Source organism: Heptranchias perlo, unplaced genomic scaffold, assembly GCF_035084215.1.
Source record: "Heptranchias perlo isolate sHepPer1 unplaced genomic scaffold, sHepPer1.hap1 HAP1_SCAFFOLD_47, whole genome shotgun sequence".
Classification (NCBI taxonomy): Eukaryota; Metazoa; Chordata; class Chondrichthyes; order Hexanchiformes; family Hexanchidae; genus Heptranchias; species Heptranchias perlo.
The window spans coordinates 8,871,518-8,898,323 of record NW_027139484.1 but is presented as its reverse complement, the minus strand read 5'-3'; the positions used below and the strand labels follow the sequence as shown (position 1 = coordinate 8,898,323).

Below are 26,806 nucleotides of genomic sequence, written 5' to 3'. Positions count from 1 at the left end.
TCAATCTAATTGTTAAATTAGTGAAATAAAAGAAAGAGCTGAAGGGTTTCGAGCACGAGAACTAAATCCCATTTCATACTCCATAGAATCATAGAATGGTTACAGCACAGAAGGAGGTCATTCAGCCCATCGAGCCCGTGCTGGCTGTTTGTAAGAGCAATCCTGTTAGTCCCATTCCCCTGCAATTTTTTTCCCTTCAAGTATTTATCCAATTCCTTTTTGAAAGCCATGATTGAATCTGCTTCCACCATACTTTCAGGCAGCACATTTTGCCAATCACCTTAAATCGGTGTCCTCCGGTTCTGGACCCTTCCGCCAATGGGAACAGTTTCTCTTTATTTATTTTATCTAGATCATAGAATCATAGAAGTTACAACATGGAAACAGGCCCTTCGGCCCAACGTGTCCATGTCGCCCAGTTTATACCACTAAGCTAGTCCCAATTGCCTGCACTTGGCCCATATCCCTCTATACCCATCTTACCCATGTAACTGTCCAAATGCTTTTTAAAAGACAAAATTGTACCCGCCTCTACTACTGCCTCTGGCAGCTCGTTCCAGACACTCACCACCCTTTGAGTGAAAAAATTGCCACTCTGGACCCTTTTGTATCTCTCCCCTCTCACCTTAAATCTATGCCCCCTCGTTATAGACTCCCCTACCTTTGGGAAAAGATTTTGACTATCGACCTTATCTATGCCCCTCATTATTTTATAGACTTCTATAAGATCACCCCTTAACCTCCTACTCTCCAGGGAAAAAAGTCCCAGTCTGTCTAACCTCTCCCTGGTCCTTCATGTTTTGAACACATCTAACAAATTTCCTTTCAACCTTCTCTGCTATAAGGAGAACACCACCAGCTTCTGAAGTCTATATACGTAACTGAAGTTCTCATCCCTGGAACCATTCTAGTAAATCATTTCTGCTCCCTTTCCAAGGCCTTCACATTCTTCCTAAAGTGCAGGGCCCAGAATTGGACACAATACTCTATTTGTGGCCGAACCAGTGTTTTATAAATGTTCAACATAGCTTCCTTGCTTTTGTACTCTATTTATAAAGCCCAGGAACCCGTATGCTTTTTTAATCTTTAAAGATTTATGCACATATACCCCCAGGTGTGTCTGTTCCTGCACCCCTGCAATATCTTATTTAATATGGAATATTAACATTTCACACTCCAGATGAGAAACCCATTCGGAAGTCAAACGACATCAGTCCCAATCCTTGGAAGATGCAAGATAACAACTACTTGCATTTGTCCAGTGCCTGTAAAGTGGAAAAATGGCCCAAAACACCATACAGGTGTAAGATGGCATTAACTGAAATAAATATCATCTATGAAGAGGCATTTCAGTGACATATGAATTGACATTTCAAATTAAACAGGTAGTCATTTTAATTTTACTTTCAAATCTACTGTTATCATAAAAAGTTATTCAAATCCTGAAGAGGCTGAATGGAAATAGTCATAAATCTTCAAAATATAAATGTAGAGTATCTAAAACCGGAGCAATTGGTTTTCCTTTGCATTATTAAGCTGGAAGATCATTTTCTGCTTGGATACAGTTTCCATTCATATCTAAAATCAGACAGACATCCAACCACATTAAGTTTAATGGACCATAAAGCGGCAATGATTACTTTCCTTCAATTTACTAAAATCTATAGGTTCAAACAAGCTTTTCCAGCGCTTAATATATATTCATGCATTGTATATATGTAGCTGTGCATGAACTGGTTTGTTGTATGTATTTGCTTCCCTTTTCTCTTCCCTCAGTTGGTGACTTTGTCCCCTCAATCTATTTCATCCACACTAGGTCACTACTATTAGTCTCGTCATGTCCCATACACCAAAGAAACCACATATGGTCTCACAGAATTTTTTTAAAATGTTCATGTTCGAATTTTTTTTAATTTTATAGGTTGAAAAAATTGTGATTATTTTGAATATGAAGACTGAGGAAATGTAAAGAAAGTCCATTTAGTGAAATCTACTGCAGTAATTGGTCCATCAGTCGCATGAACAGAGCTGGCTGAATCATAGAAAAGAAACGTGGAAAAATTTACAGCACAGGAGGTGGAAAAAGAGCTACCCAGCCGAATCCCACATCCCAGCACTTAGTCTGTCGCCCTGTCGGTGAAGGCACTTCACGTGCATCTCCAAGTTCCTTTTAAATGTGATGAGGGTTTCTGCCTCTACCACCCTTTCAGGCAGTGAGTTCGAGACCCCTACTATCCTCTGGATGAAAAAAGTTTTCCTCTAATCCTTCTACCAATTACTTTAAATGCATAAGATGGTCGAATAGACCAGTCCATTGATATCTTCCTGCAGTCTACAGCTTTTCTCTTCACTATCAACCACACGGCCAATTTTTGTAACATCTGCAAACTTCTTAATCCTACCCCCTACATTTAAGTCCAAGTCATTAATATATACCACAAAAAATAATGGACCTGGTACTGAGCCCTGTGGAAGCCCACTGGAAACAGCCTTCCAATCACAAAACCCATCGACCATTACCCTTTGCTTCCTGCCACTGAGCCAATTTTGGATCCATTTTGCCACTTTCCCTTGGATCCCATGGGCTTTTACTTCTTTGACCAGTCTGCCATGTGAGACTTTGTCAAAAGCCTTGCTAAAATCCATGTGGACTACATAAAATACACTACCCTCATCGACCCTCCTTATTACCTCCTCAAAAAATTCAATCAAATTAGTCAGACATACCTTCCCTTAACAAATCCATGCCTTTCTAAATGACGGTTTATACTGTCTCTCAGAATTGATTCCAATAATTTGCCCACCACCGAGGTTAGACTGACTGGCATGTAATTAATTGCTCGCTCCCTATTCAAACAGTACAATATTACCAGTCCTCCAATCCTCCGGCATCATGCCTACAGCCAGGGAAGATTGGAAAATGATGGTCAGAGCCTCCGCTATTTCCTCCCTTGCTTCTCCCTTGCTTCTCTTAACAGCCTGGGATGCAATTCATCCGGGCCTGGCGATTTATCTACTTTCAATGATGCTAAATCCCTTAATACTTCGTCTCTCACTATGTTTATCCCATCCAATATTTCACATTCCTCCTCCTTAACTACAATCTCTGTATCGTCCCCCTCTTTTATGAAGACAGACGCAAAGCATTCATTAAGAACCTTACCCACATCTTCCGCCTCCATACATAGGTTATCGTTTTGGTCTCTAATAGGCCCTAACAGGATGGTAAGACAATTGGCTGTTTTTTTTAAAGCAACTTGACTACTCACTAATTTGCATAAGTGCATGCTAGTACTCAAACCTTGAATTTACGCCTCTCACATTGTCTAACATGTTTTTCAAGTTTGACTTCACAAATTCCTAGTGGTGGTGGTAGGTCAAAGGTTGGTTTGCTCCTATTAGGGAATAATGGAGCTCGAACTTGCTGTTTTCTTTCTCTGAGCCAGTGTTATCTCATGATCTATCAAGAATGCTCTTTCCCCTCAAACTTAGTACAGGCTGAAAGTAGCTTCGCATCTGACAAGTTCACTTTTTAAAAAATCATACCTTGTAAGGCATTTTAACATAGTTGGCAATATATTTTTTCTCACTAATGAGTTAATGTATGTGATGCAAGACACTCAAAACACAAGGAATTAATAATATAACTGCAAACTGTGAAAGCAGTATTCATGGAATTTGTACTGAAGTCGATTTTACACAAGTATTAAATCAGATAATCATGTTTTGAAGGATTCATTTTTCCACCCAAATAAATACCATTTTACTCAACCATGAAATTGCTTTGGACTATAACTTTTCTGTCATTGTTATCTTGCAAACTGAACAGGGGACGGAAAGTACATTTTATATTCGCAGCACAGAGTTCTGAAATGATCTTACATTTGTTTCTGATATTATATTTTATTGACAATCTGACCTATTGAGGCAGGATTTGCTCCACACACGGCACATGAACTGTTGCTCGAAATGAAGGCACTAAAGAGCTCAGCTGGACTTCAACTAAATGGCCGCCCTGATAAATAAGCAAAGCTGGTAATCAAAGCAGATGTTTGTGGTCTGATGAGAATGGGTACACTCTAAATAAATGGAGAGGGAGAAAGGGAGTGAGTGCAGAGAAAGAGAGACAGAGAGAGACAGAAAGAGAGAGAGGCGGAGAGGGAGAGAGAGACAAAGAGAGAGAGAGGCAGACAGAGAGACGAACAGAGAGAGGCAAAAAGCGAGAAACAGAGACAGAGGCAGACAGAGAGAGAGAGGCAGACAGAGAGAGAAGCAGACAGCGAGAAACAGACGGAGCGAGGCCGACAGAGTGAAAGAGACAGAGAAAGAAAGACAGGGAGAAAGAGACAGAGAGAGAGAGACAAAGAGAGAGACAGAGAGAGAGAGAGTGAGACAGGGAGAGAACGACAGGGATAGAGACGGACGGAGAGAGGCACAAGGACGAAAGAACTGTAACGATTTAAAAAGCGCAGAAAATTAAGACAGATTCACATAAAAGGGTGAGAGTGTGTGTGTGAGAGAGACAGAAACAAATAGGGGCAGAGACAGTGTTACTCAGAGATGGAGAGAAATAAAGATAGAGTTATTAAGATAGGAGAGAAAAGTAAAGGCAGAAAGAAAGCGGGTACATATAATATATATTATGAGAGAGAGAGAGAAAGCAGACATGGACGGGACGAGAGTGAGACACTGATAAAGAATTACAAAGTGATAGAAACGGAGAGGTAAATAAACGGAAGAAATCAATTCAAATTAAGTAGAGACTGAGGGAGAGGCAGAGCAGGAGAGTGTAAGACATAAACAGACAGTAACAAAAAGAGAGAAAGTGGAATAGAAAGCATGGAGAATAATGGAAAACAATAAAGAGGGAGAAATACAAAGATAAAAACAGAGATTGAAAGAAATGGAATGAAATACAGAAACAGATGCAAAGACGAGATGGAGAAGTCAACTAGAAACAGAGAGAAAGAAGTCGACAGAAGCAGAGCTGGAGAGAGTGAGAAATAGACAGAATGAAATAAAGACAGATGAAAAGGGAAGGAGCAAGATATGGATAGAAAGAAAAGGGAAAAGTAGTCCCACAGAGAGAAACAAAGGCAGATATAGACAGAGGAAAACGGAAAGAGGGAGAAGGATACGGAGAGAGAGGTGGAAAGACTAAAAGACGGATGAAGTCAGAGAGAGAGAGAGCGGGGGGAGACAGAGAAGCTAGAGAGAGAAGATAGGCAGCGACGAGCAGACCGAGAGAGAGAGGGAGGCGTATAGAACTAAAAGCCAAGAGCAACAGATAAAAAAAGATGGAGAGATAAACAGTGACGGAGACTGAAATTACAGTAGAAGTGGAAATAACAAGTAGAAAAAGATGGAGACGTAAACAGCAACAGAGGCGGAAATTACAGTTGAAGTGGAAATAACAAGTAGAAAAACAAACAGAAAATAAACAGAGATCAATGAAATGAACAGGAATAGACAGAATGAAAGACGGACAAACATATAAAGTGACAGGAGGGTAGAGAGAGAAGTGAGAATAGAACACAGAAAGCATTAAATAAACAAACAAACTGTGTAATCAGCCTGGAGTGTGTGAGAGTGCTGACCAGCAGAACAGCAGCAGATGAAGCAGGCCAGACAGTTCATGTTTGTTCTGGGGTAACACTCTTGTGGATTTAATTTTGACATTTCTAATGGTGATGCCTGGAGGCTGCACAATAAAGTCACTCAGTCTTGTGTCCCTGACCCTGACCATTACTTACTGCAGGAGTTTCCCAGCTGTTCTGTGTGGTAAACACTCATCTGAAAAACGAAAGCCTGAGACTAAATCGGCTTCAGCATGTCTGAAGGAAAAGGACGATAAAAAGGAGGAAGGACTGTGAAAAGAATTGTTAATGACACGTTGTAAAAGACCACATAGCAGAGGATAGATCACCATAGCAACAATGACGATTCCAGGAGGGCGACAGGTCGTTTGAACACCTGCCGACTTAATTTGGTTACACTGTGGACACTGAGAGAAAACAAGTGAAGTATCAATCAAATGTGGGTTGCATTTGTAGGAATCTATTGTTGATAAGCTGCCGTCCCCAGAGGTGTGATTCTGTGTTAAAAAAGGTCTTTAAAGCTGGGCAGAAGTTGAGTGGGGAGAGACACAGATCCACCACGACTGCTCCAACCTCGCCTTTCGCTTCCTGGCAGCACCACCTCAACTGGAATCTTGCTGACTGCTCGCTACCTCCCAGCTTAATGCCTCGATGCAGGTTTAGAGATTGCCTGTGAAGCAGATGACCTGACGACAAGAGAAAGCCATGCTTTACTATAACATTATCCATCAAAATACCTGGAATCTTCCCGGCAGGCTTGAGCCAACAATCAGTATAAAACTTTCGTTATGGGCTTAGTCTAAGATAGGCATTTGATTTCCAAACGGTTATGCATTTTGTTAATTCAGAATGTGTTGTTTTATTGTGGGTAAATCAATTCTAAATCGGACATAAACTCAAGGTGTTGGTTAAATTCTATTCTCAATTTTTATACTGTATTAATAACAAATGATTGTTTTCTTTGTGACGCCACGGTTTTATGCCTGAAGTTTCATTAGGAAAAAGAGCTCATTAAGTTTCATGTAAAATTAAACCTTGTGGAGATAAAAAGTCATTGCCTCAAATTAAAGTGTAAAATCACTTTATACCCTTTGCTCCTCCATCTATACCATGTGTAACTTTCTCAGTGAGCTGCTGGATTCTGTAATAAATCACAATGTATTCTTAACCCTTCTGCTGTGTTACTAAACTGGACAGGGTCCCGCAGCACTCTCCTGATCTGCTACTGTTACAAATACTGTTATTGTTTCAGGTTAATGAAAAATATGAATAATGGAGAGATGAACCAAATCCCAGATCAGAGCTACATTCAGATTGAGGCCAATTTTACTCTGATTTATTTAACAGAAGCTAGAATTACATTCTCTGCACAAAATGGCTAATTTGACCTTTCCCTCCGAATGTCTGGTCTCTCCTTCTCGTTAACCATTAAGTTCAAATAATCAAATGTTAATCCATATTTTTGGAAGTTCACATTTTGGTGTTTAATTCCCTCACTGCACCGCTGTCTTAATTTTAAACACCAGCTAGCGCCAGTCTGACTCAGTTTGTATCTTTAATTATAGTGCAACAGTGATTTGCGACCCGTTTTACACTATCACAGTCTACCTCAATGGATCTACAGCAGACCCAGACATGAGCTGTGAAGCTTTGTGAATCTCAGGGTATAAATTTGTCTACAGCAAGCCCAGACATGAGCTGTCGAGCTTTGTGAACCTCAGGGTATAAATTTGTCTACAGCAGACCTAGACATGAGCTGTGGAGCTTTGTGAATTTCAGGGTATGAATTGGTCCACAGCAGACCCAGACATGAGCTGTAGCGGTTTGTGAACCTCAGGGTATAAATTTGTCCACAGCAGACCTAGACATGAGCTGTGGAGCTTTGTGAACCTTAGGGTATAAATTGATCTTCAGCAGACCCAGACATGAGCTGTGGAGCTTTGTGAACCTTCGGGTATAAATTGGTCCACAGCAGACCCAAATATGAGCTGTGGAGCTTTGTGAATCTTAGGGCATAAATCAGTCTCGTGCAATTCCGTAAAACAGGTGGTAAAGAATCAGCCGCCCGTTCTACAATCCGCCCGATTTCCTTTTCCATTGAAGTCAATTGTTGGGAAAATCGGACCAACAACAAAACGGACTGCTGATACACCATCGCTCATTTTACGCTATCGCTTATTTTGCACCATCGCTCATTTTGTACCATCGCTCATTTTGCACCACCGCTCATTTTGTACCATCGCTCATTTTGCACGATCGCACATTTTGCACGATCGCTTGTGATGGAACAATTTCATTCTGAAAGTGCTGTTGACGTCAGGGCTGATTCCTCGAATGGGCGCTCTGGGAGAGCCCATCCATAAACCACAAGGTCGCTGCGCTTTATTTTCTACCCACTAATTTAAATCGACTGGAGATCGAAGAAATCCGTCTGTGGGCCGGAGATTTCCCCACCCTGCTACTCGACCAGTTGTGCCAGCCCTGTTGTTACGAAAGAAGAAGCCTCTAAAGTGGAAAGACTGAAAACCCTGGTGAAAGCAACTCAAAAAATATGTGGGTAAAATTCAACTTACGTAGAAACATAGAAAATAGGAGCAAGAGTAGGCCATTCGGCTCTTGGCCTGCTCCGCCATTCAAAATGATCATGGCTGATCGTCTAACTCAGTAACCTGTTCCTGCTTTTTCCTCATATCCCTTGATCCCCTTAGCATTAAGAAATATATCTATCTCCTTCTTGAATAAATCTAATTACTTGGTCTCCACTGCCTTCTGTGGTAGAGAATTCCACAGGTTCGCCACCCTCTGAGTGAAGAAATTTCTTCTCATCTCGCTTCTAAATGACATACCCCGTATCCTGAGACTGTGAACCCTGGTTCTGGACTCCCCAGCCATCGGGAACATCCCCCTTGCATCTAGTCTGTCTAGTCCTGTTAGAATGTTACAAGTTTTGCTGAGATCACATGTCATTCTTCTAAACTCCAGTGAATATAGGCCTAGTCGACCCAATCTCTCCTCTGACGTCAGTCCTGCCATCCCAGGAATCAGTCTGGTAAACCTTCGTTGCACTCCCTACATGGCAAGGACATCCTTCCTCAGATAAGTAGACCAAAACTGAACACAATAGTCCAGATGTGGTCTCACTAAGGCCCGGTCTAACTGCAAATCCTCTTACAATGAAGGCCAACATACCATTCGCCTTCCTAATTTCTTGCTGCACCAGAATGCTCGCTTTCAGCGACTGGTGTACAAGGACACCCAGGTCTCGTCGCACCTCCCCCTTTTCCCAATCTATCACCATTCAGATAATAATCTGCCTGTCTGTTTTTACAACCAAAGTGGATAACCTCACATTTATCCACGTTATACTGCATCTGCCATGTTCTTGCCCACTCACCCAACTTGTCTAAACCACATTGGAGCCTCTTTGCATCCTCCTCACAGCTCACTTTCCACCCCAGCTTTGTGTCGTCTGCAAACTTGGAAATGTTACATTTAGTCCCTTCATCCAAATCATTGATATATATTGTGAATAGCTGGGGCCCAAGCACTGATCTCTACGGTACACCACTAGTCACTGCCTGCCACCCGGAAAAAGACCCGTTTATTCCCACTTTGTTTCCTGTCTGTCAAACAATTCTCAATCCATGCAAGTACATTCCCCCCAATCCCATGTGCTTTAATTTTGCACACTAACCTCTCGTGTGGGACCTTATCAAAAGCCTTCTGAAAATCCAAGAACATCACATCCACTGGTTCTCCTTTATCTATTCCACTAGTTGCATCCTCAAAAAACTCCAGTAGATTTGTTAAGCATGGTTTCCCTTCCATAAACCCATGCGGACTTTGTCCAATCCTGTTAATGTCATCCAAGTGTTCTGTTATCACATCTTTTATAATAGACTCGAGCATTTACCCCCTACTGATGTAAGGCTAACTGATCTGTAATTCTCTGTTTTTTCTGTCCCTCCTTTTTTAAATAGTGGGGTTACATTTGCCACCCTCCAATCTGTAGGAACTGTTCCAGAGTCTATAGAATTTTGGAACATGATCATCAATGCATCCACTATTTCCAGGGCCACTTCCTTTAGTACTCTGGGATGTTGATTATGAGGCCCAGGGGATTTGTTAGCCTTTAGCCCCATAAATTTTCCTAGCACTAAGTTTTTACCAATAGTGGTTTCCTTCGGTTCCTCCCTCTCACTAGACCCTTGGTTCCCTAACATTTCTGGGAGGTTATTTGTGTCCTCCTTTGTGAAGACAGAACCAAAGTATGTGTTTAATTGTTCTGTCATTTCTTTGTTCACCGTTATAATTTCCCTCATTTCTGACTGTGAGGGACCTACATTTGTCTTCACTAATCCTTTTCTCTTGACATATTAATAGAAGCCTTTACAGTCAGTTTTTATGTTCCCTGCTAGTTTACACTCATACACTTTTTTCTCTCTCTTAATAAATCTCTTTGTCCTCCTTTGCTGAATTCTAAACTGCTCCCAATCCTCAGCATTGCCGCTTTTACTGGCAATTTTATATGTCTCCTCTTTGGATCTAATACTATCCCTGATTTATTTTATAAGACACGGTTGATCCACCTTTCCTGTTTTATTTTTGTGCCAGAAAGAAATGAATAATTGTTGTAATACCTGCACACGTTCTTTAAATATTAGACATTGCCTATCCACTGTCATACCTTTCAGTAAAGTTCTCCAATCTATACTAGCCAACTCGCACCTCATACTTTCGTAATTTCCTTTATTTAGATTCCGGAACCTAGTTTCGGATTCAACTACTTCACTTTCGATCTGAATGAGGAATTCTATCATGTTATGGTCGCTCTTCCCTAAGGGATCCCGCACAACAAGATTGTTAATTAATCCTTTCTCATTGCACAATAGCCAGGCTAGGATCGCCTTTTCTCTAGTTGGTTCCTCAACATATTGGTTTTGAAAACCATCACTTACACACTCCAGGAATTCCCCCCCACCCCCAACAGTATTATTGCTAATTTGTTTGAAAAATCTCTTTGTATATTAAAGTCACCCATGATTATAGTTGTACCCTTGTTGCATGCTCTCTAATTTCCTGTTTAATGCCCACCCCTACATTTCCACTACTGTTTGGGGGCCTATAGACAACCCCCACTAACGTTTTCTGCCCCTTGGTGTTCCTTAGCTCCATCCATACAGATTCCACATCGTGATTTTCAGAGCCAATATGCTTCCTCACTATTGCATTGATTTCCTAACTTTACTAACAACGCTACACCACCTCCTTTCCCTTTTTGCCTGTCCTTCCTAAATATTGAATACCTCTGATATTCAATATTTCGACCAGGGCACAACGCAGGCGGTAGCGGATGGGCCGCCTATTATACACCCCACTCAGTTCTCCTTTGCATTGAAGTCACGGTGTGTAAAACAGGCGGTCGATGCGCTACCGACTGTAATTCAGCTCCACTGAAGTTACATTTCATCCCTGATAATCCACAGGGTGCAGCCACCAGCCTCCGACCTGATCCGGGGCACTCAGCAGGTTCATTCCAGATTGAACTCACTGACCATCTGTCAAGCAGCTCAAAGTGTCCTCAATTTCCACAACTCGAATAGTCCAACACTTTGCCCCATAAACAAAACACTGTTTATGTCTGGGTGCCTCGGTAAATTTTGGTATAAGGAATATAACATTTGCCTTTTATTCCTGTTATCAATGTAACGCAAACTATCTTCCCCCCAGTCATTTTATGTCAGGTCCAACACAGCAGTAGCAATGGGACTTGGACCTGTTTCTGCTCTCATCTCACTTGTGCGTGTAATGCATACTGGGTTCAGTCCAGAACCACACACTGGAATGACACAACCTCATTATCCACGCCATCAGAAACAGTGAAATGTGCAACCACTCCTTGCAGGTCACTGGTGCTGGGAATGGGCTCGGTTGGACTGAAGGTCAGTGTGAGACTGACCGAATTGTTACAGTGAAGCTGTGAAAGCCTGAAATATGCTGCTATTGAGGGCATCAGACTAGTAATCTATGGAGGCGGTAATGACTGTCACTCCAGAAGTAACGAACGCCCTTAGAATCTCCACCATATCCCTTGTTGCAACAGGAATCACCTGGACTGCCATATTGTCCGGGGTGCTCTGAATGGCCTTACATACCTCCTGCGTTGTCTTACAAATGCAGATCTTGAACTTCTCCAACTGATCGGTCATCTCCAGAATGTGAGAGGTGACTGTCTCCACGGCCTGCCCTTTAGGTCTGTGCTGCCAAGTCATAGTTCTGTTGAAGACTGGCGTCCTCAGCTCTGGGGCCTTGGGCCCCTCAGCCAAGGACAGTTGTTCCTCGGCCTCCAAACGGGAGAAATATATTATTTCAAGCTCCTCCTGCTCACTGGTGCTCTGTGCTTAACCCTGTCATATACCCTCAGTCTCACTATAAACATCCTTTCGAGAGGCTGCATCTGGGCTGGTGATGGGAACGGTGAATCAGGTATAGCAATAGATGCTTTAGCGATTCAAAGCTTACTCTCATATCCTTACTTTATTAAATGGTGGGAGACTTTACAATTATCAACAACATGCGTTTATATAACGCCTTTAACGTAATGAATCCTCCCAAGGTTCGAGTCACTATTTCATTCTTTTCATCAAATGCACTCATTTCGCTGAGATGAAGTTTTTTCTTTAATGGCTTAACATTTCATCTTCAAATCCAGTAAATTTCCGTTGTGCTTGTCACTTTTTGATTGTTTTTAACAAGTGTAACTATTTCACTGAGATAAAGCTTTTTCTTTAATGGCTTAACATATTATCTTCAAATCCAAAAAATAATCGTGGTTCACCTTAATGTTTTCTTGTTTTCAATAAATGCACTTATTTCATTTTGTCAACTCATTTAATAAGTACCTTAACCTATATGGCTACGGACCAATTGCTGGAAAATGAGATTCGGCTGGATGGCTCATTTTCGGCCACAACGGACACGATGGGCCGAATGGCCTCCTTCTGTGCCGTAAATTTTCTATGATTCTGTGATTATAAGGCACGTCACAGGAGCTTCTCAGATCAAATCAGAGGACAGCAGCTTGATGACTGGTTGGTGAGTGATACACTTTCTTGCTCTCTCAGTTAGGGGAGTGGTTTAAACTAGAGACCTATAACTTACTAATACTTTATTCAATTATTAACTTAAACTAGATCAATTAATTAATTAAAAAATTATCAAAATAAACCAAGTGAATTAATTACATAAAGACTTTAATGAAGTAAATAAATAAAACAAGGTTAGGTAGGGATCGTAGGGCGGGTGATGTGCTGTAACTGCAGCATGTGGGAGTTTGTGGAGAGCAGCGTGATCCCAGGGATCCACATTCGCAGTAAGTGTCTGCAACTCGAGGAACTTCGGCTCAGAGTTGTTGAGCTGCAGTCCGAGTTGCAGACATTGCGATGAATAAGGGAGGAGTGAGTTATCTGGATACTTCGACCCAGGCGGCAGTCACACCCCTTAGGTTAGGTAGTGGTTTAGATTTAGCTAGTGGTCAGGGACTGGAGGATGTGACTGCGAGTCAGGCAGTTAAGGGGACCTCAGATGCAGTGGTGGAGGAGTCTCATCATTTGCTTTGTCCAACAGGAACGAGGTGCTTGTTGCCTGTGTGGATGAGAATAAAGATTGCAGGGAGGAAGGGCAAATTGACCAGAGCACCGTGGTGCAAGGGGCCATTCAATTTCCGGAGGGGTGGAATTAAAAGAAATATGCTGGTGTTACGTGATAATATACTCAGTGGGATACATACTGTTCTCTGCAGCCGTGACCAGGAGTCCCGAAGGCTGTGTTTCCTGCCTGGTGTCAGGGTTAAGGATATCTCCTCATGGCTGGAGAAGAACTTGGAACATGAGGGGGTTGGGGTATGGAATGTAGTTTTCGTGGTCCACGTAGGAACCAACGACATAGCTAATGCTAGGAATGAGATTCTGCTGAGGGACTTTAAGGAGCTAGGGTCCGAATTAATGAGAAGAACCACAACGGGAATAATCTCTGCATTACTAACTAAGCCACGCCCATATTGGCATCGGGTCAAACAGATCAGAGATTTAAATGCGTGGCTCAAAGAGTGATGTGGGAGACTGAGGTTTCAATTCATGGGGCACTGGCACCAGTACTGAGAAAAGAGGGAGCTGTTCCGTTGGAACTGGTTCCATTTAAACAGGACTGAATAACTAGGGCGGTAGATAGGGCTTTAAACTAAAAAGGGCGGGGGAAGATTCAAGTAAGGTTAAATTTATAAATATGAAGAGGAAAGTCAAGTCCAGAGAGCAGTGTAGCGATTTGGTTAAAGCTAAGCAGAGTGTGTGAGGAAGGGACAGAGAGTGTAACGGGAATAGTACCTCAGTGAATAAGGTCAAATCAGGGGAAAATAGTAAAACGTTAAAATTAAACGCTCTTGATCTGAATGCATGAAGCATTCGGAACAAGATCGACTAATTAGTGGCACAAATAGAGATAAATAGGTTTGATCCAGTAACATAGAAAATAGGAGCAGGAATTGGCCATTCGGCCATTCGAGCCATTTAATATCATCCTGGCTGATCTTCCATCTCAATAGCATATTCCCGCTCTCTCCCCATACCCCGAGATGACTTTTGTGTCTAGAAATCTATTTAGCTCCTTCTTATACATATTCAGTTACTTGGCCTCCACATTCTTCTGTGGTAGAGAATTCCACGGGTTCACCACACTCTGAGTGAAGAAATTTCTTCTCATCTCAGTTCTAAATGTCCTACCCCGTATTCTGAGACTGTGCCCCTCGTTCTGGACCTCTTGGCAGGGGAAACTTCCTCCCTGCATCCAGTCTCGAGCCCTGTGAGAATTTCATACGTTTCAATTAGATCACCTCTCATTCTTCTAAACTCGAGTGAACACATACGACAGTGCTGCCATACCAGGTATCAGTCTGATGAACCTTCGCTGCATTCCCTCGATGGCAAGTGTATCCTTTCTTATGTAAGGAGACCAAAACTGCACGCAATACTCCAGGTGTGGTCTCACCAAGGCCCTGTATAACTGCAATAAGACATCCCTGCTCCTACACACAAATCCTCTTGCAATGAAGGCCGACATACCATTCGCCTTCCTAACTGTTTATAAGAACATAAGAAATAGGAGCAGGAGAAGGCCAATCGGCCCCTCGAGCCTGCCAGCCATTCCATAAGATCATGGCTGATCTGATCCTAACCTCAAATCTAAATTAATGTCCAATTTCCTGCCCGCTCCCCGTAACCCCTAATTCCCTTTACTTCTAGGAAACTGTCTATTTCTGTTTTAAATTTATTTAATGATGTCGCTTCCACAGCTTCCTGGGGCAGCAAATTCCACAGACCTACTACCCTCTGACTGAAGAAGTTTCTCCTCATCTCAGTTTTGAAAGAGCAGCCCCTTATTCTAAGATTATGCCCCCTAGTTCTAGTTTCACCCATCCTTGGGAACATCATGACCGCATCCACCCGATCAAGCCCCTTCACAATCTTATATGTTTCAATAAGATCGCCTCTCATTCTTCTGAACTCCAATGAGTAGAGTCCCAATCTACTCAACCTCTCCTCATATGTCCACCCCCTCATCCCCGGGATTAACCGAGTGAACCTTCTTTGTACTGCCTAGAGAGCAAGTATGTATTTTCTTAAGTATGGAGACCAAAACTGTATGCAGTATTCCAGGTGCGGTCTCACCAATACCTTATATAACTGCAGCAATACCTCCCTGTTTTTATATTCTATCCCCCTAGCAATAACAGCCAACATTCCGTTGGCCTTCTTGATCACATGCTGCACCTGCAAACTAACCTTTTGATTTTCTTGCACTAGGACCCCCAGATCCCTTTGTACTGCAGTACTTTCCAGTTTCTCGCCATTAAGATAATAACTTGCTCTCCGATTTTTCCTGCCAAAGTGCATAACCTCACATTTTCCAATATTGTATTGCATCTGCCAAATCTCCGCCCACTCACCCAGCCTGTCTATATCCCTCTGTTGGTTTTTTATGTCCTCCTCACTTTCTACTTTCCCTCCCATCTTTGTATCATCTGCAAACCTCGGTCCCCTCCTCCAACTCGTTAATATAGATTGTAAAGAGTTGGGGACCCAGCACCGACCCCTGCGGAACACCACTGACTGCAGGTTGCCAGTCCGAGAATGTACCATTTCTCCCAACTCTCTGCTTCCTGTTAGATAACCAATCCTCCACACATGCCAGAATATTACCCCCAATCCAGTGATTATTTATCTTGAGCAATAATCTTTTATGTGGCACCTTGTCGAATGCCTTCTGGAAGTCCAAATACACTACGTCCACTGGTTCCCCTTTATCCACCCTGTACGTTATATCCTCAAAGAACTCAAGCAAATTTGTCAGACATGACTTCCCCTTTGTAAAGCCATGCTGATTTGGTCCGATTAAATTATGTTTATCCAAATGTTCTGCTACTGTCTCCTTAATAATAGACTCCAAAAGTTTACCCACCACAGATGTTAAGCTAACTGGTCTATAATTTCCAGCCTTCTGCCTACTACCCTTTTTAAATAAGGGTGTTACATTGGCAGTTTTCCAATCTGCCGGGACCTTTGCCGAGTCCAGAGAATTTTGGAAAATTATTACCAAAGCATCCACAATCCCTTCTGCCACTTCCCTCAAGACCCTCGGATGTAAGCCATCAGGTCCAGGGGATTTAACCGCCTTGAGTCCCATTAATTTATTGAGTACCAATTCCTTAGTGATTTTAATCGTATTTAGCTCCTCCCCCCCAAGAGCCCCCTGTTTTTCCAGTGTTGGGATATTCTTAGTGTCCTCTACCGTAAAGACTGAAACAAAATATTTGTTCAGCATTTTTGCCATCTCCATGTTTCCCACCATTAATTTCCCGGTCTCATCCTCTAAGGGACCTACGTTTGCCTTAGCCACCCCTTTTCTTTTCATACAACTGTAGAAACTCTTGCTATCTGTTTTTATATTTTTTGCTAATTTATTTTCATAATCTATCTTCCCTTTCTTAATCAATCCTTTTGTTACTTTTTGCTGTCTTTTGAAGACTTCCCAATCTTCTATCCTCCCACTAAGTTTGGCTACCTTATATGTCCTTGTTTTTAGTCGGATATTATCCTTAATTTCTTTACTTGGCCACGGATGGCTGTCATTTCTTTTACACCCTTTTTTCCTCAGTGGAATATATATTTTTTGAAAGTTTTAAAATAACTCCTTAAATGAACACCACTGCTCATGTACCGTCTTACCCTTTAATCTATTTTCACAGTCTACTTTAATCAATTCCGCTCTCATACCATCATAGTCTCCTTTATTCAAGCTCAGTACGCTTGTTTCAGAACCAACCTTCTCACCCTCTAATTGGATATGGAATGTAACCATATTATGGTCACTTATTCCAAGGGGATCCTTAACTAGGACATTATTAATTAATGCTGGCTCATTACACAGGACCAGGTCCAAGGTTGCTTGCCCCCTTGTTGGTTCAGTTACATACTGCTCAAGAAATCCATCCCTAATACACTCAATGAACTCTTCCTCAAGGCTACCCTGCCCAATTTGATTTGTCCAGTTAATATGATAGTTAAAATCCCCCATAATTATAACTGTTCCCTTATTACATGCCCCGACTATTTCTTGATTAATACTTCTTCCAGCAGAGTTGCAACTATTAGGAGGCCTATGTACTACGCCCACGAGTGTTTTTTGCCCCTTATTATTCCTTATCTCTACCCAAACTGTTTCATTATCCTGATCCTTTGTCCCAATATCTTTTGTCTGTATTACAGTGATTCCTTCCCTTATTAACATAGCCACCCCACCTCCCCTTCCTTCCTGCCTGTCCTTCCTGATTGTTAAATACCCTGGCATATTTAATTCCCAGTCGTTGTCACCCTGCAGCCATGTTTCTGTAATGGCCACAAGATCATACCCATACGTTGTTATTTGTGCCGTTGACTCGTCCATTTTGTTACGAATGCTACGTGCATTCAGATGAAGAACTTACAAATATGTTTTGTGACACTTAGTTCCTGCTTTTTCCTTTTTTAACACTTTACCTTTTACTCCATACCTTCTGTCCCTTCCTGATATGCTTTCCTCAGTCTCGCTGCTCACGTTCCCAACCCCCTGTCACAGCTTTGATGCTGGGTTAATCGCCTTACGCCTTCTAGTTTTCATTTTATCTGTCGTGCCTAAAGTGCCTAAAGTACACTTTCTTTCCGCTGCTCTATGCTTTTCCCTTTCATTTGTTCTTGAACAACTGTTTGTACTATTCGTATTGTAGATTTCCCCTGGGTCTTCCCCTCTCTTGCTGCTCTCAACTTTATTCCCTTCTGACTCCCCGCTCAGGTTCCCATCCCCCTGCCATTCCAGTTTAAACCTTCCCCAACAGCACCAGCAAACACCCCCGCGAGGACATTGGTCCCGGTCCTGCTCGGGTGTAACCCGTCACGCTTGTACATGTCCCACCTTCCCCAGAACCGGTCCCAATGTCCCAGGAATCTAAATCCCTCCCTCCTACACCATCCCTGCAGCCACGCATTCATCCTGTCTATTCTCCTGTTCCTATACTCACTAGCACGTGGCACCGGTAGTAATCCTGAGATCACTACCTTTGAAGTCCTGCTTTTTAATTTATCTCCTAACTCCTTAAATTCACCTTGCAGGACCTCATTCCTTTTTTTTACCAATGTCGCTGGTACCAATATGGACCACGACTACTGGCTGTTCACCCTCCCCCTCCAGAATGCCCTGCTGCTGCTCCGTGACATCCTTGACCCGAGCACCAGGGAGGCAACATACCATCCTGGAGTCACGTTTGCGGCCGCAGCAACGCCTATCTGTTCCCCTTACAATGGAATCCCCTATCACTATAGCCCTGCCACTCTTCTTCCTCCCCTCCTGTGCAGCAGAGCCACCCGTGGTGCCCCGAACCTGGCTCTTGCTGCTTTCCCCTGATAAGCCATCTCCCCCAACAGTATCCAAAGCAGAATATCTGTTTGAGAAGGAGATGGCCCCAGGGGACTCCTGCTCTACCTGCCTAGTCCTTTTAATCTGCCTGGCGGTCACCCATTTCCTTTCTGCCTGCGTATTCTTTACCTGCGGTGTGACCACCTCACTGAACGTGCTATCCACGATAGTCTCAGCATCGCGGATGCTCCACAGTGAGTCCACCCGCAGCTCCAGCTCCGAAAAACGGTTAGCCAGTAGCTGCAGCTGGACACACTTCCTGCACACATGGTCGCCAGGGAAACTGGTAGTGTCCATGACTTCCCACATAGTGCAGGAGGAGCATATCACGGGTGCGAGCTGTGCTGCCATGAATTTCCTCAGACTCCTAGACTCTCTTCCCGCTCTCGGCCTCCCCTTTTATACTCTGCTCACCTCTCGGACTCTCCTGCCTCACCTGTGATGTTGCACAGTAGTTGTCTCTTGGTGCAGGTCTGCTGCTGCTTTTATTTCACAATCTCAGTCTTCTACTCTCAGGTACACTGCCGCTCTGGGGAAAAGTTCGGAAAAGCAAGGCAAAGCAGCACCTCCCTCCCCCACTACACCGAACTCCCACACTTACCAAACTCTCAGCACACTGTGTCGTCCGCAGTGACAGGCCCCTGTATTTCGACAGTTGAGACTCAGATGAGTCAGGCAGGCCCCACCTTCAAGTACCAGTTGAATCTAGCTAACCAATTAACTTGCTACAGCAGCTCTCTGCTGAAGCCTGACAGAAATTAAAAAATCAAACTTTTAAATTGACCTTAAACAGTTGAAGCAATATGCACTAGATTTAAAGAGATTAACCCTTAAACTCCCACACTTACCGAACTCTCAGCACACTGTGTAGTCCGCACACCGTGCAGTCCGCAGTGACAGGCCCCTGTATTTCTACAGTTGAGACTCAGATGAGTCAGGCCTGCCCCACCTTCAAGTACCAGTTGAATCTAGCTCACCAATTAACTTGCTACAGCAGCTCTCTGCTGAAGCCTGACAGCAACTTAAACATTTAAACTTTTAAATTGACCTTAAACAGTTGAAGCAATATGCACTCGATTTAAAGAGATTAACCCTTAAACTCCCACACTTACCGAACTCTCAGCACACTGTGTAGTCCGCACACCATGCAGTCCGCACTGACAGGCCCCTGTATTTCTAGAGTTGAGACTCAGATGAGTCAGGCCTGCCCCACCTTCAATTACCAGTTGAATCTAGCTAACCAATTAACTTGCTACAGCAGCTCTCTGCTGAAGCCTGACAGAAACTTAAAAATTTAAACTTTTAAATTGACCTTAAACAGTTGAAGCAATATGCACTAGATTTAAAGAGATTAACCCTTAAACTCCCACACTTACCGAACACTCAGCACACTGTGTCGTCCGCACACCGTTTGCTGCACCTGCATTTTTGCTTTCAGTGACTGGTGTACAAAGACACTCAGGTCCCTTTGTACATCAACATTTCCCAATGTATCACCATTTAAATAATACTCTGCCTTTCTGTTTTTCCTTCCGAAGTGGTTAACTTCACATTTATCCACGTTATACTGCATCTGCCATGTATTTGCCCACTCACTCAACTTGTCTAAATCGCCTTGAAGCCTCTTTGCATCCTCCTCACAACTCACGATCCCACCTAGTTTTGTGTCGTCAGCAACTTGGAAATATTACATTTGGTTCCCTCATCCAAATCATTGATATATATTGTGAATAGCTGGACCCCAAGCACCGATCCCTGCGGTAACACACGAGTCACTGCCTGTTACCCCGAAAAAGACCCATTTATTCCAACTCTCTGTTTCCTGTCTGTTAATCATTTTTCAATCCATGCCAGTATATTACCACCAATCCAATGTGCTTTAATTTTGCACACTGACCTCTTATGTGGGACTTTATCAAAAGCCTTCTGAAAATCCAAATAAACCACATCCACTGGGTTCTCCCTTATCTATTCTAGCAGTTACGTCCTCAAAAAAACCCAGTAGGTTTGTCACACATGATTTCCTTTTCATAAATCCATGTTGACTTTGTCTGATCCGGTTGATATTTTCTAGGTGTTCTGATATCACATCCTTTATAATAGACTCCAGCATTTTCCCTACTTCTGTTCTGTCGTTCAGGGCTAAAGGGTTAAATTATGAGGACAGATTGCATTGACTAGGCTTGTATTCCGCTGCATAGAGAAGATTAAGGGGTGATCTAATTGAGGTATTTAAGATGATTAAAGGAATTGATAGGGTAGATAGAGAGGAACTATTTCCCCTGGTGGGGAATCCAGAACAAGGGGGCATAACCTTAAAATTAGAGCTAGGCCGTTCAGGGGTGATGTCAGGAAGCACTTCTTCACACTCAGGGTAGTGGAAATATGGAACTCTCGCCCACAAAAGTCTGTTGAGTCGGGGGGTCAATACGAAATTTCAAAATGGTGATTGATAGATTTTTGTTAGGCAAGGGTATTAAGGATTAAGGAACCAAGGCGGGTAGATGGAGTTAAGATACAGATCAGCCATGATCTAATTGAATGGCGGAACAGGCTCGAGGATCTGAATGTTCCATTCCTCTTCCTATGTAACATGATCGTGGGGCTGAATGGCCTCCTCCAGTTTCTGTGCAACAGTTTGGAGGGGATGAATAGCCTTCTCCAGTTCCTACTTAACATGATAGAGGGGCTGAATGGCCTCCAGTTCCTGCAAAACAGGCTTAAAGGACTGAATGGCCTCCTCCTGTACCTGTGTAACAGGCTCGACGATCTTAATGGCCTCGTCCTGTTCCTGTGTAACAGGCTTGACGGGCTGAATGGCCTCCTCCTGTTGCTATCTGACAGGCTTGAGTGGTTGGTAGGCCTCCAGTTCCAGTATAATAGACTCGAATGTCCGTATGGCCTCCTCCTGCTCCTATGTGACATGCTTGAGGGGCTGATCGGCCTCAGTACTGATGTAACTGGCTCGAGGACCTGAATGGCATCCTCCTTTTCCTATATAACAGGTTCGAGGGGATGAATGGCCTCCACCTGTACCTGTGTAACAGCCATGAGGGGCTGAATGGCCTCCTCCTGTTCCTGTCGAACTGCAGTGAGTTACTTGCAGCTACTGCATCCAAGATGGCTGCCGTAATCGCCGCCATTTTGTCCAAGATAGCCACCTTACTTGCCGCCATTTGTCCCAGAGGGCCGCCAAACTTGTGCCCATTTTGTCCAAGATGGCTGCCATACTTGCTGTCATGCTGGCCTTGTGTAAATACGCATATATGATATATATATTATGAATTCAAGTTGTTGTTGTTGTACTAGTAATAGTTGTGTTCGTGGTCTAAATATAAAAGTTTGCCATTCTGTGATCACTCTGGGGTGTCTGGGCGCTCTCTGGGATCATTGGGTGCATCCTGGGATCACTCTTGTGAGACGGTGTGCAATCTGGGATCCCTATGTGCGCTCTGGCATCACTCCAGGGTAACTGGGTGCACTCTGCCACCATTTTTTGCAGGATGGCAGCCACACTTGCAGTCACTTTGTCCAAGATGGCCACCATATTTGCCGCAATTTTGTCCAAGGTGGCCGCTGTGCTTGCCGCCATTTTTTTCCAAGATGGCTGCCATTCTTACCGCCATGTTCGCCGTGTTTAAATATACATATATATATCATATATATACTATAAATACAAGTTGTTGTTGTTGTAGTTGTTGTGGTGATAGTCTAAATATAAAGACTGCTACACTGGGATCAACTTGGGGTGACTGAGTACAGTGTGGGATCATTGGGTGCAATCTGAGGTCCCTGGCTGCACTCAGGATTCCCTGGCTGCACTCTGGGATCACTCTGGGTGCAATCTGGGATCCCTGGATGCACTCTGCGATCAATCACGGGTGACTGGTTGCACTCTTGGATCACTGGGTGCACTCTGGATTCACTGTGGGGTCACTGGGACATTCCGGGGTCGCTGTGGTGTAACTGGGGACACTCTGCGCGGTACTTGCCAGCATTTCGAACAAGATGACTGCCGTACTCGCTGGCGATTTGTCCAAGGTGGCTTCGGTACTTGGGGCAATTTTGTCCAAGATGGCCACCACACTAATTCACGTCCTCGTCGTCGTCGTTTGTTTGTTTGTTTGTTGTTGTTGTTGTTGTTGTGTTGGGGGTTGCTGAGGTGGTCTAAATATAAAGACTTCAACTCTGGGATCACTCTGGGTGACGGATGACACCCCCAGAAGGGACCGACCAAGGCCTCCTTCCCTGGAGGGGATGGATGGTGGCTTCCCTTAGAGCGCCTGACCAAGTCCTCCCCCAGAGTGGACCGACTAAGCCATCCCCCAAAGGGGACCAACCGAAGCCTCCTCTACAGAGTGGACTGACCGAGGACTCCTCCAGGGGGTACCGAATGCGGCCTCATGAAGAGGGGACTGACCGAGGCCTCCTCTAGAAGGGACCGAGCCAGAGATCCTGCACAGGTTGCACCCAAACAGGGCCCACATGAGATCGGTCTGTTTATTGCCCTGGGGTTTAATTTCCATTCTGTGCCCTGGTTTTGGGGCCTCGGTTTAACACGTTCCTGTTCGATTGTGACCGTTGTGATTTAACCAGGTTAAAGCCTGGGGTTAAAGTAGCCAGGCCTGCAATATTATACAAACACGTTAACCCAGAGTGAGACAAACAGGGGCCGAGAGGAGATTAACGTCGGAAACGTGAACCCCTGTACGGGCTTCGAGGGTTTGTTACAATTTCAAAATGATGCTTGTGTTTCGGGGAGATGCGACAACTTTGAGGGGACAGAGCGGCGAGTTGAGTCGGTTTTGATGGAGTAAATAAGGAGAAACTGTTTCCAGTGGCAGGGGGTCGGTAACCAAAGGACACAGATTCAAAATAATTGTCAAAAAGCGAGAGGTGACATGAGGATTATTTTTTATGCAGCGAGTTGCAATGATCTGCAATTCACTGCCTGAAAGGGAGGTGGAAGCAGATTCAAAAGTAACTTTCAAAAGGGAATTAGATAATTACTAGAAAAGGAAAAATGTGTTGGCCACGGGGAAAGATCAGGGTAATGGGACTATCTGGTTAGCTTTTTAATAGAGTCGACAATGGCACGATGGGCCGAATGGTTTCCTTTTGTGATGGATCATTCTGTGATTTTGCGGCCGGTCCACGTCAGCCATTTTGCGGCAGGTGCATGGCGGTCATTTTGTTTTGCATGTCGGGAGGCCATTTTGTGGGGTCCCAGCTGAGCTCTTTTGCTCACAGTCCGTCTCACCATTTTGTGCAAACTGCATATCCAGCCTCCGAGTAAGACCCCTCCCCCCAACACAAACATAAACACATACAGTTCACTCGACCAAACAGTCACGTCTGCGGTGCTGCTTGGAGGAGGAAGGATGGAATTTCCAGGATCCTTTACTCAATAATTTGAAACACTAACACCATTTAAAAAAATAACGAGACCAGGCCTGAGCTGAAGTAACTTTCAATAACTTACATTTATATTGCACCTTTATAGCAGAAAAACGTCACAGGGCGCTTCTCAGGAGCGATTCATGTGACACCGAGCCACACAAGGAGGTATTGGCACAAGTGACCAAAAGCTTTGGCAAAGAGGTAGGTTTTAAGGAGAGTCTTAAAGGAGGAGAGAGAGGCGGGGAGGTTTATGGAGGGAATTCCAGAGAATAGGGCCGAGACAGCGAAAGGCACGGCCGGCAATCGTGGAGCAAAGGGAGTGGGGGATGTGCAAGAGGCCAAAACTGGAGGAGCACAGAGATTTTGGAGGGTTCGAGGGTCAGTTGTTACAGAGTCCGACTCATAACTGGGAGGGACAGAGACTGTACATGGGGACATTAATTACCAGGAACACTTCATGTCTGTACATTGAACGAGTGTCCAACTGCAGCCCAGACTGAGCACCACCCTGGGACAATCCTGTCTGTACATTGAGCTGTGTCCCACTGCAGCCCAGACTGAGCCCCTCCCTGGGCCCTTGCTGTCTGTACATTGACCCAGTGCCCGACTGCAGCCAAGACTGAACCCCACCGCTGGGCCCTTCCTGTCTGTACATTGACCCAGTGTCCCACTGCAGCCCAGACTGAGCCCCACCCTGTGCCCTTCCTGTCTGTACATTGACCCAGTGTCCCACTGCAGCCCAGACTGAACCCCACCCTGGGCCCTTCCTGTCTGTACATTGACCCAGTGTCTCACTGCAGCCCAGACTGACCCCACCTTCGGACAATCCTATCTTTACATTGACCCAGTGTCCCACTGCAGCCCAGACTGAGCCCCACCCTGGGCCCTTCCTGTCTGTACATTGACCCACTGTCCCACTGCAGCCCAGACTGAGCCTCACCCTGGGCCCTTCCTGTCTGTACATTGACCCAGTGTCCCACTGCAGCCCAGACTGAGCCCCACCCCGGGCCCTTCCTGTCTGTTCATTGACCCAGTGCCCCACTGCAGCCCTGAATGAGCCCTACCCTGGGCCCTTCCTGTCTGTACATTGACCCAGTGTCCCACTGCAGCCCAGACTGAGCCCCACCCTGGGACCTTCCTGTCTGTACATTGACCCAGTGTCCCACTGCAGCCAAGACTGAACCCCACCCTGGGCCCTTCCTGTCTGTACATTGACCCAGTGTCTCACTGCAGCCAGACTGAGCCCCACCTTCGGACAATCCTATCTTTACATTGACCCAGTGTCCCACTGCAGCACAGACTGAGCCCCACCCTGGGCCCTTCCTGTCTGTATATTGACCCACTGTCCCACTGCAGCCCAGACTGAGCCTCACCCTGGGCCCTTCCTGTCTGTACATTGACCCAGTGTCCCACTGCAGCCCAGACTGAGCCCCACCCTGGGCCCTTCCTGTCTGTTCATTGACCCAGTGCCCCACTGCAGCCCAGACTGAGCCCTACCCTGGGCCCTTCCTGTCTGTACATTGACCCACTGTCCCACTGCAGCCCAGACTGAGCCTCACCCTGGGCCCTTCCTGTCTGTACATTGACCCAGTGTCCCACTGCAGCCCAGACTGAGCCCCACCCTGGGTCCTTCCTGTCTGTACATTGACCAAGTGTCCCACTGCAGCCCAGACTGAGCCCCACCCTGGTCCCTTCCTCTCTGTACATTGACCCAGTGTCCCACTGCAGGCCAGACTGAGCTCCACCCTGGGACCTTCCTGTCTGTACATTGACCCATTGTCTCACTGCAGCCCAGACTGAGCCCCACCATGGGCCCTTCCTGTCTGTACATTGACCCAGTGTCCCACTGCAGCCCAGACTGAGCCCCACCCTGGGCCCTTCCTGTCTGTACATTGACCCAGTGTCCCACTGCAGCCCAGACTGAGCCCCACCCTGGGTCCTTCCTGTCTGTGCATTGACCCAGTATCCCACTGCAGCCCAGACTGAGCCCCACCATGGGCCCTTCCTGTCTGTACATTGACCCAGTGTCCCACTGCAGCCCAGACTGAGCCCCACCCTGGGCCCTTCCTGTCTGTACATTGACCCAGTGCCCCATTGGTGACCATCCAGCCCCGGATATCCGGCAGAATCAGCGCTGTGGGACCGGGTGACTGAGTCTCGTGACCCTGTCGCTGGGCCTCTGACGTCACAATGGGAGAAGACGCTCGCTCAGCTCGAGCTGGAAACCGTTAAAGGGCCGTTAGGATTTAAACCTGGAGCACGGCCCGTTAAAGGGGAGGGACAGAGAATCGGCCAAAAATGTTCATATAATGAGACCAGGAAAGGTTATAAATTGAAATGTTCATATAATGAGACCAGGAATGGTTATCAATTGAAATGTTCATACATTGAGCCCTGGAATGGTTATAAATTGAAATGTTCATATAATGAGACCAGGAATGGTAATAAATTGAAATGTTCATATCATGAGACCAGGAATGGTTATAAATTGAAATGTTCATATCATGAGACCAGGAATGGTTATAAATTGAAATGTTCACACTCCCACTCTCAGTCCGCGTCTGGATTCCCGCAGCGACTCCAGGTGTCTCTTTCCGTTTGAACTGAATTGATTCTCCACCAGACTGAAACAGATTAAAGATTAAACAGGAAATAAACAGATTGAACAATAGTGTAAATAACAGGGAGACTGGGGTTAACATTTCAATAAAAATTACAGACAAATATTACCCACAAAAGGGACTGAATCCCATTGATATTTTATTTGTTAGATTGAACATTAACGCAAACACTCACCAGATCCACTC

The 26,806-nt window shown here is 44.7% G+C and overlaps 1 protein-coding gene across 1 annotated transcript in view; it reads right to left on the bottom strand.

Moving 5' to 3' along the window:
• LOC137313370 (NACHT, LRR and PYD domains-containing protein 3-like) overlaps positions 1-26,806 on the bottom strand; it is a 52,135-nt gene that overhangs the window by 12,252 nt on the left and 13,077 nt on the right. The window contains exon 11 of the mRNA XM_067979497.1: positions 24,507-24,522. Within this exon, the coding sequence (XP_067835598.1) occupies positions 24,507-24,522 (16 nt within the window). The remainder of the gene's footprint in view (positions 1-24,506; positions 24,523-26,806) is intronic.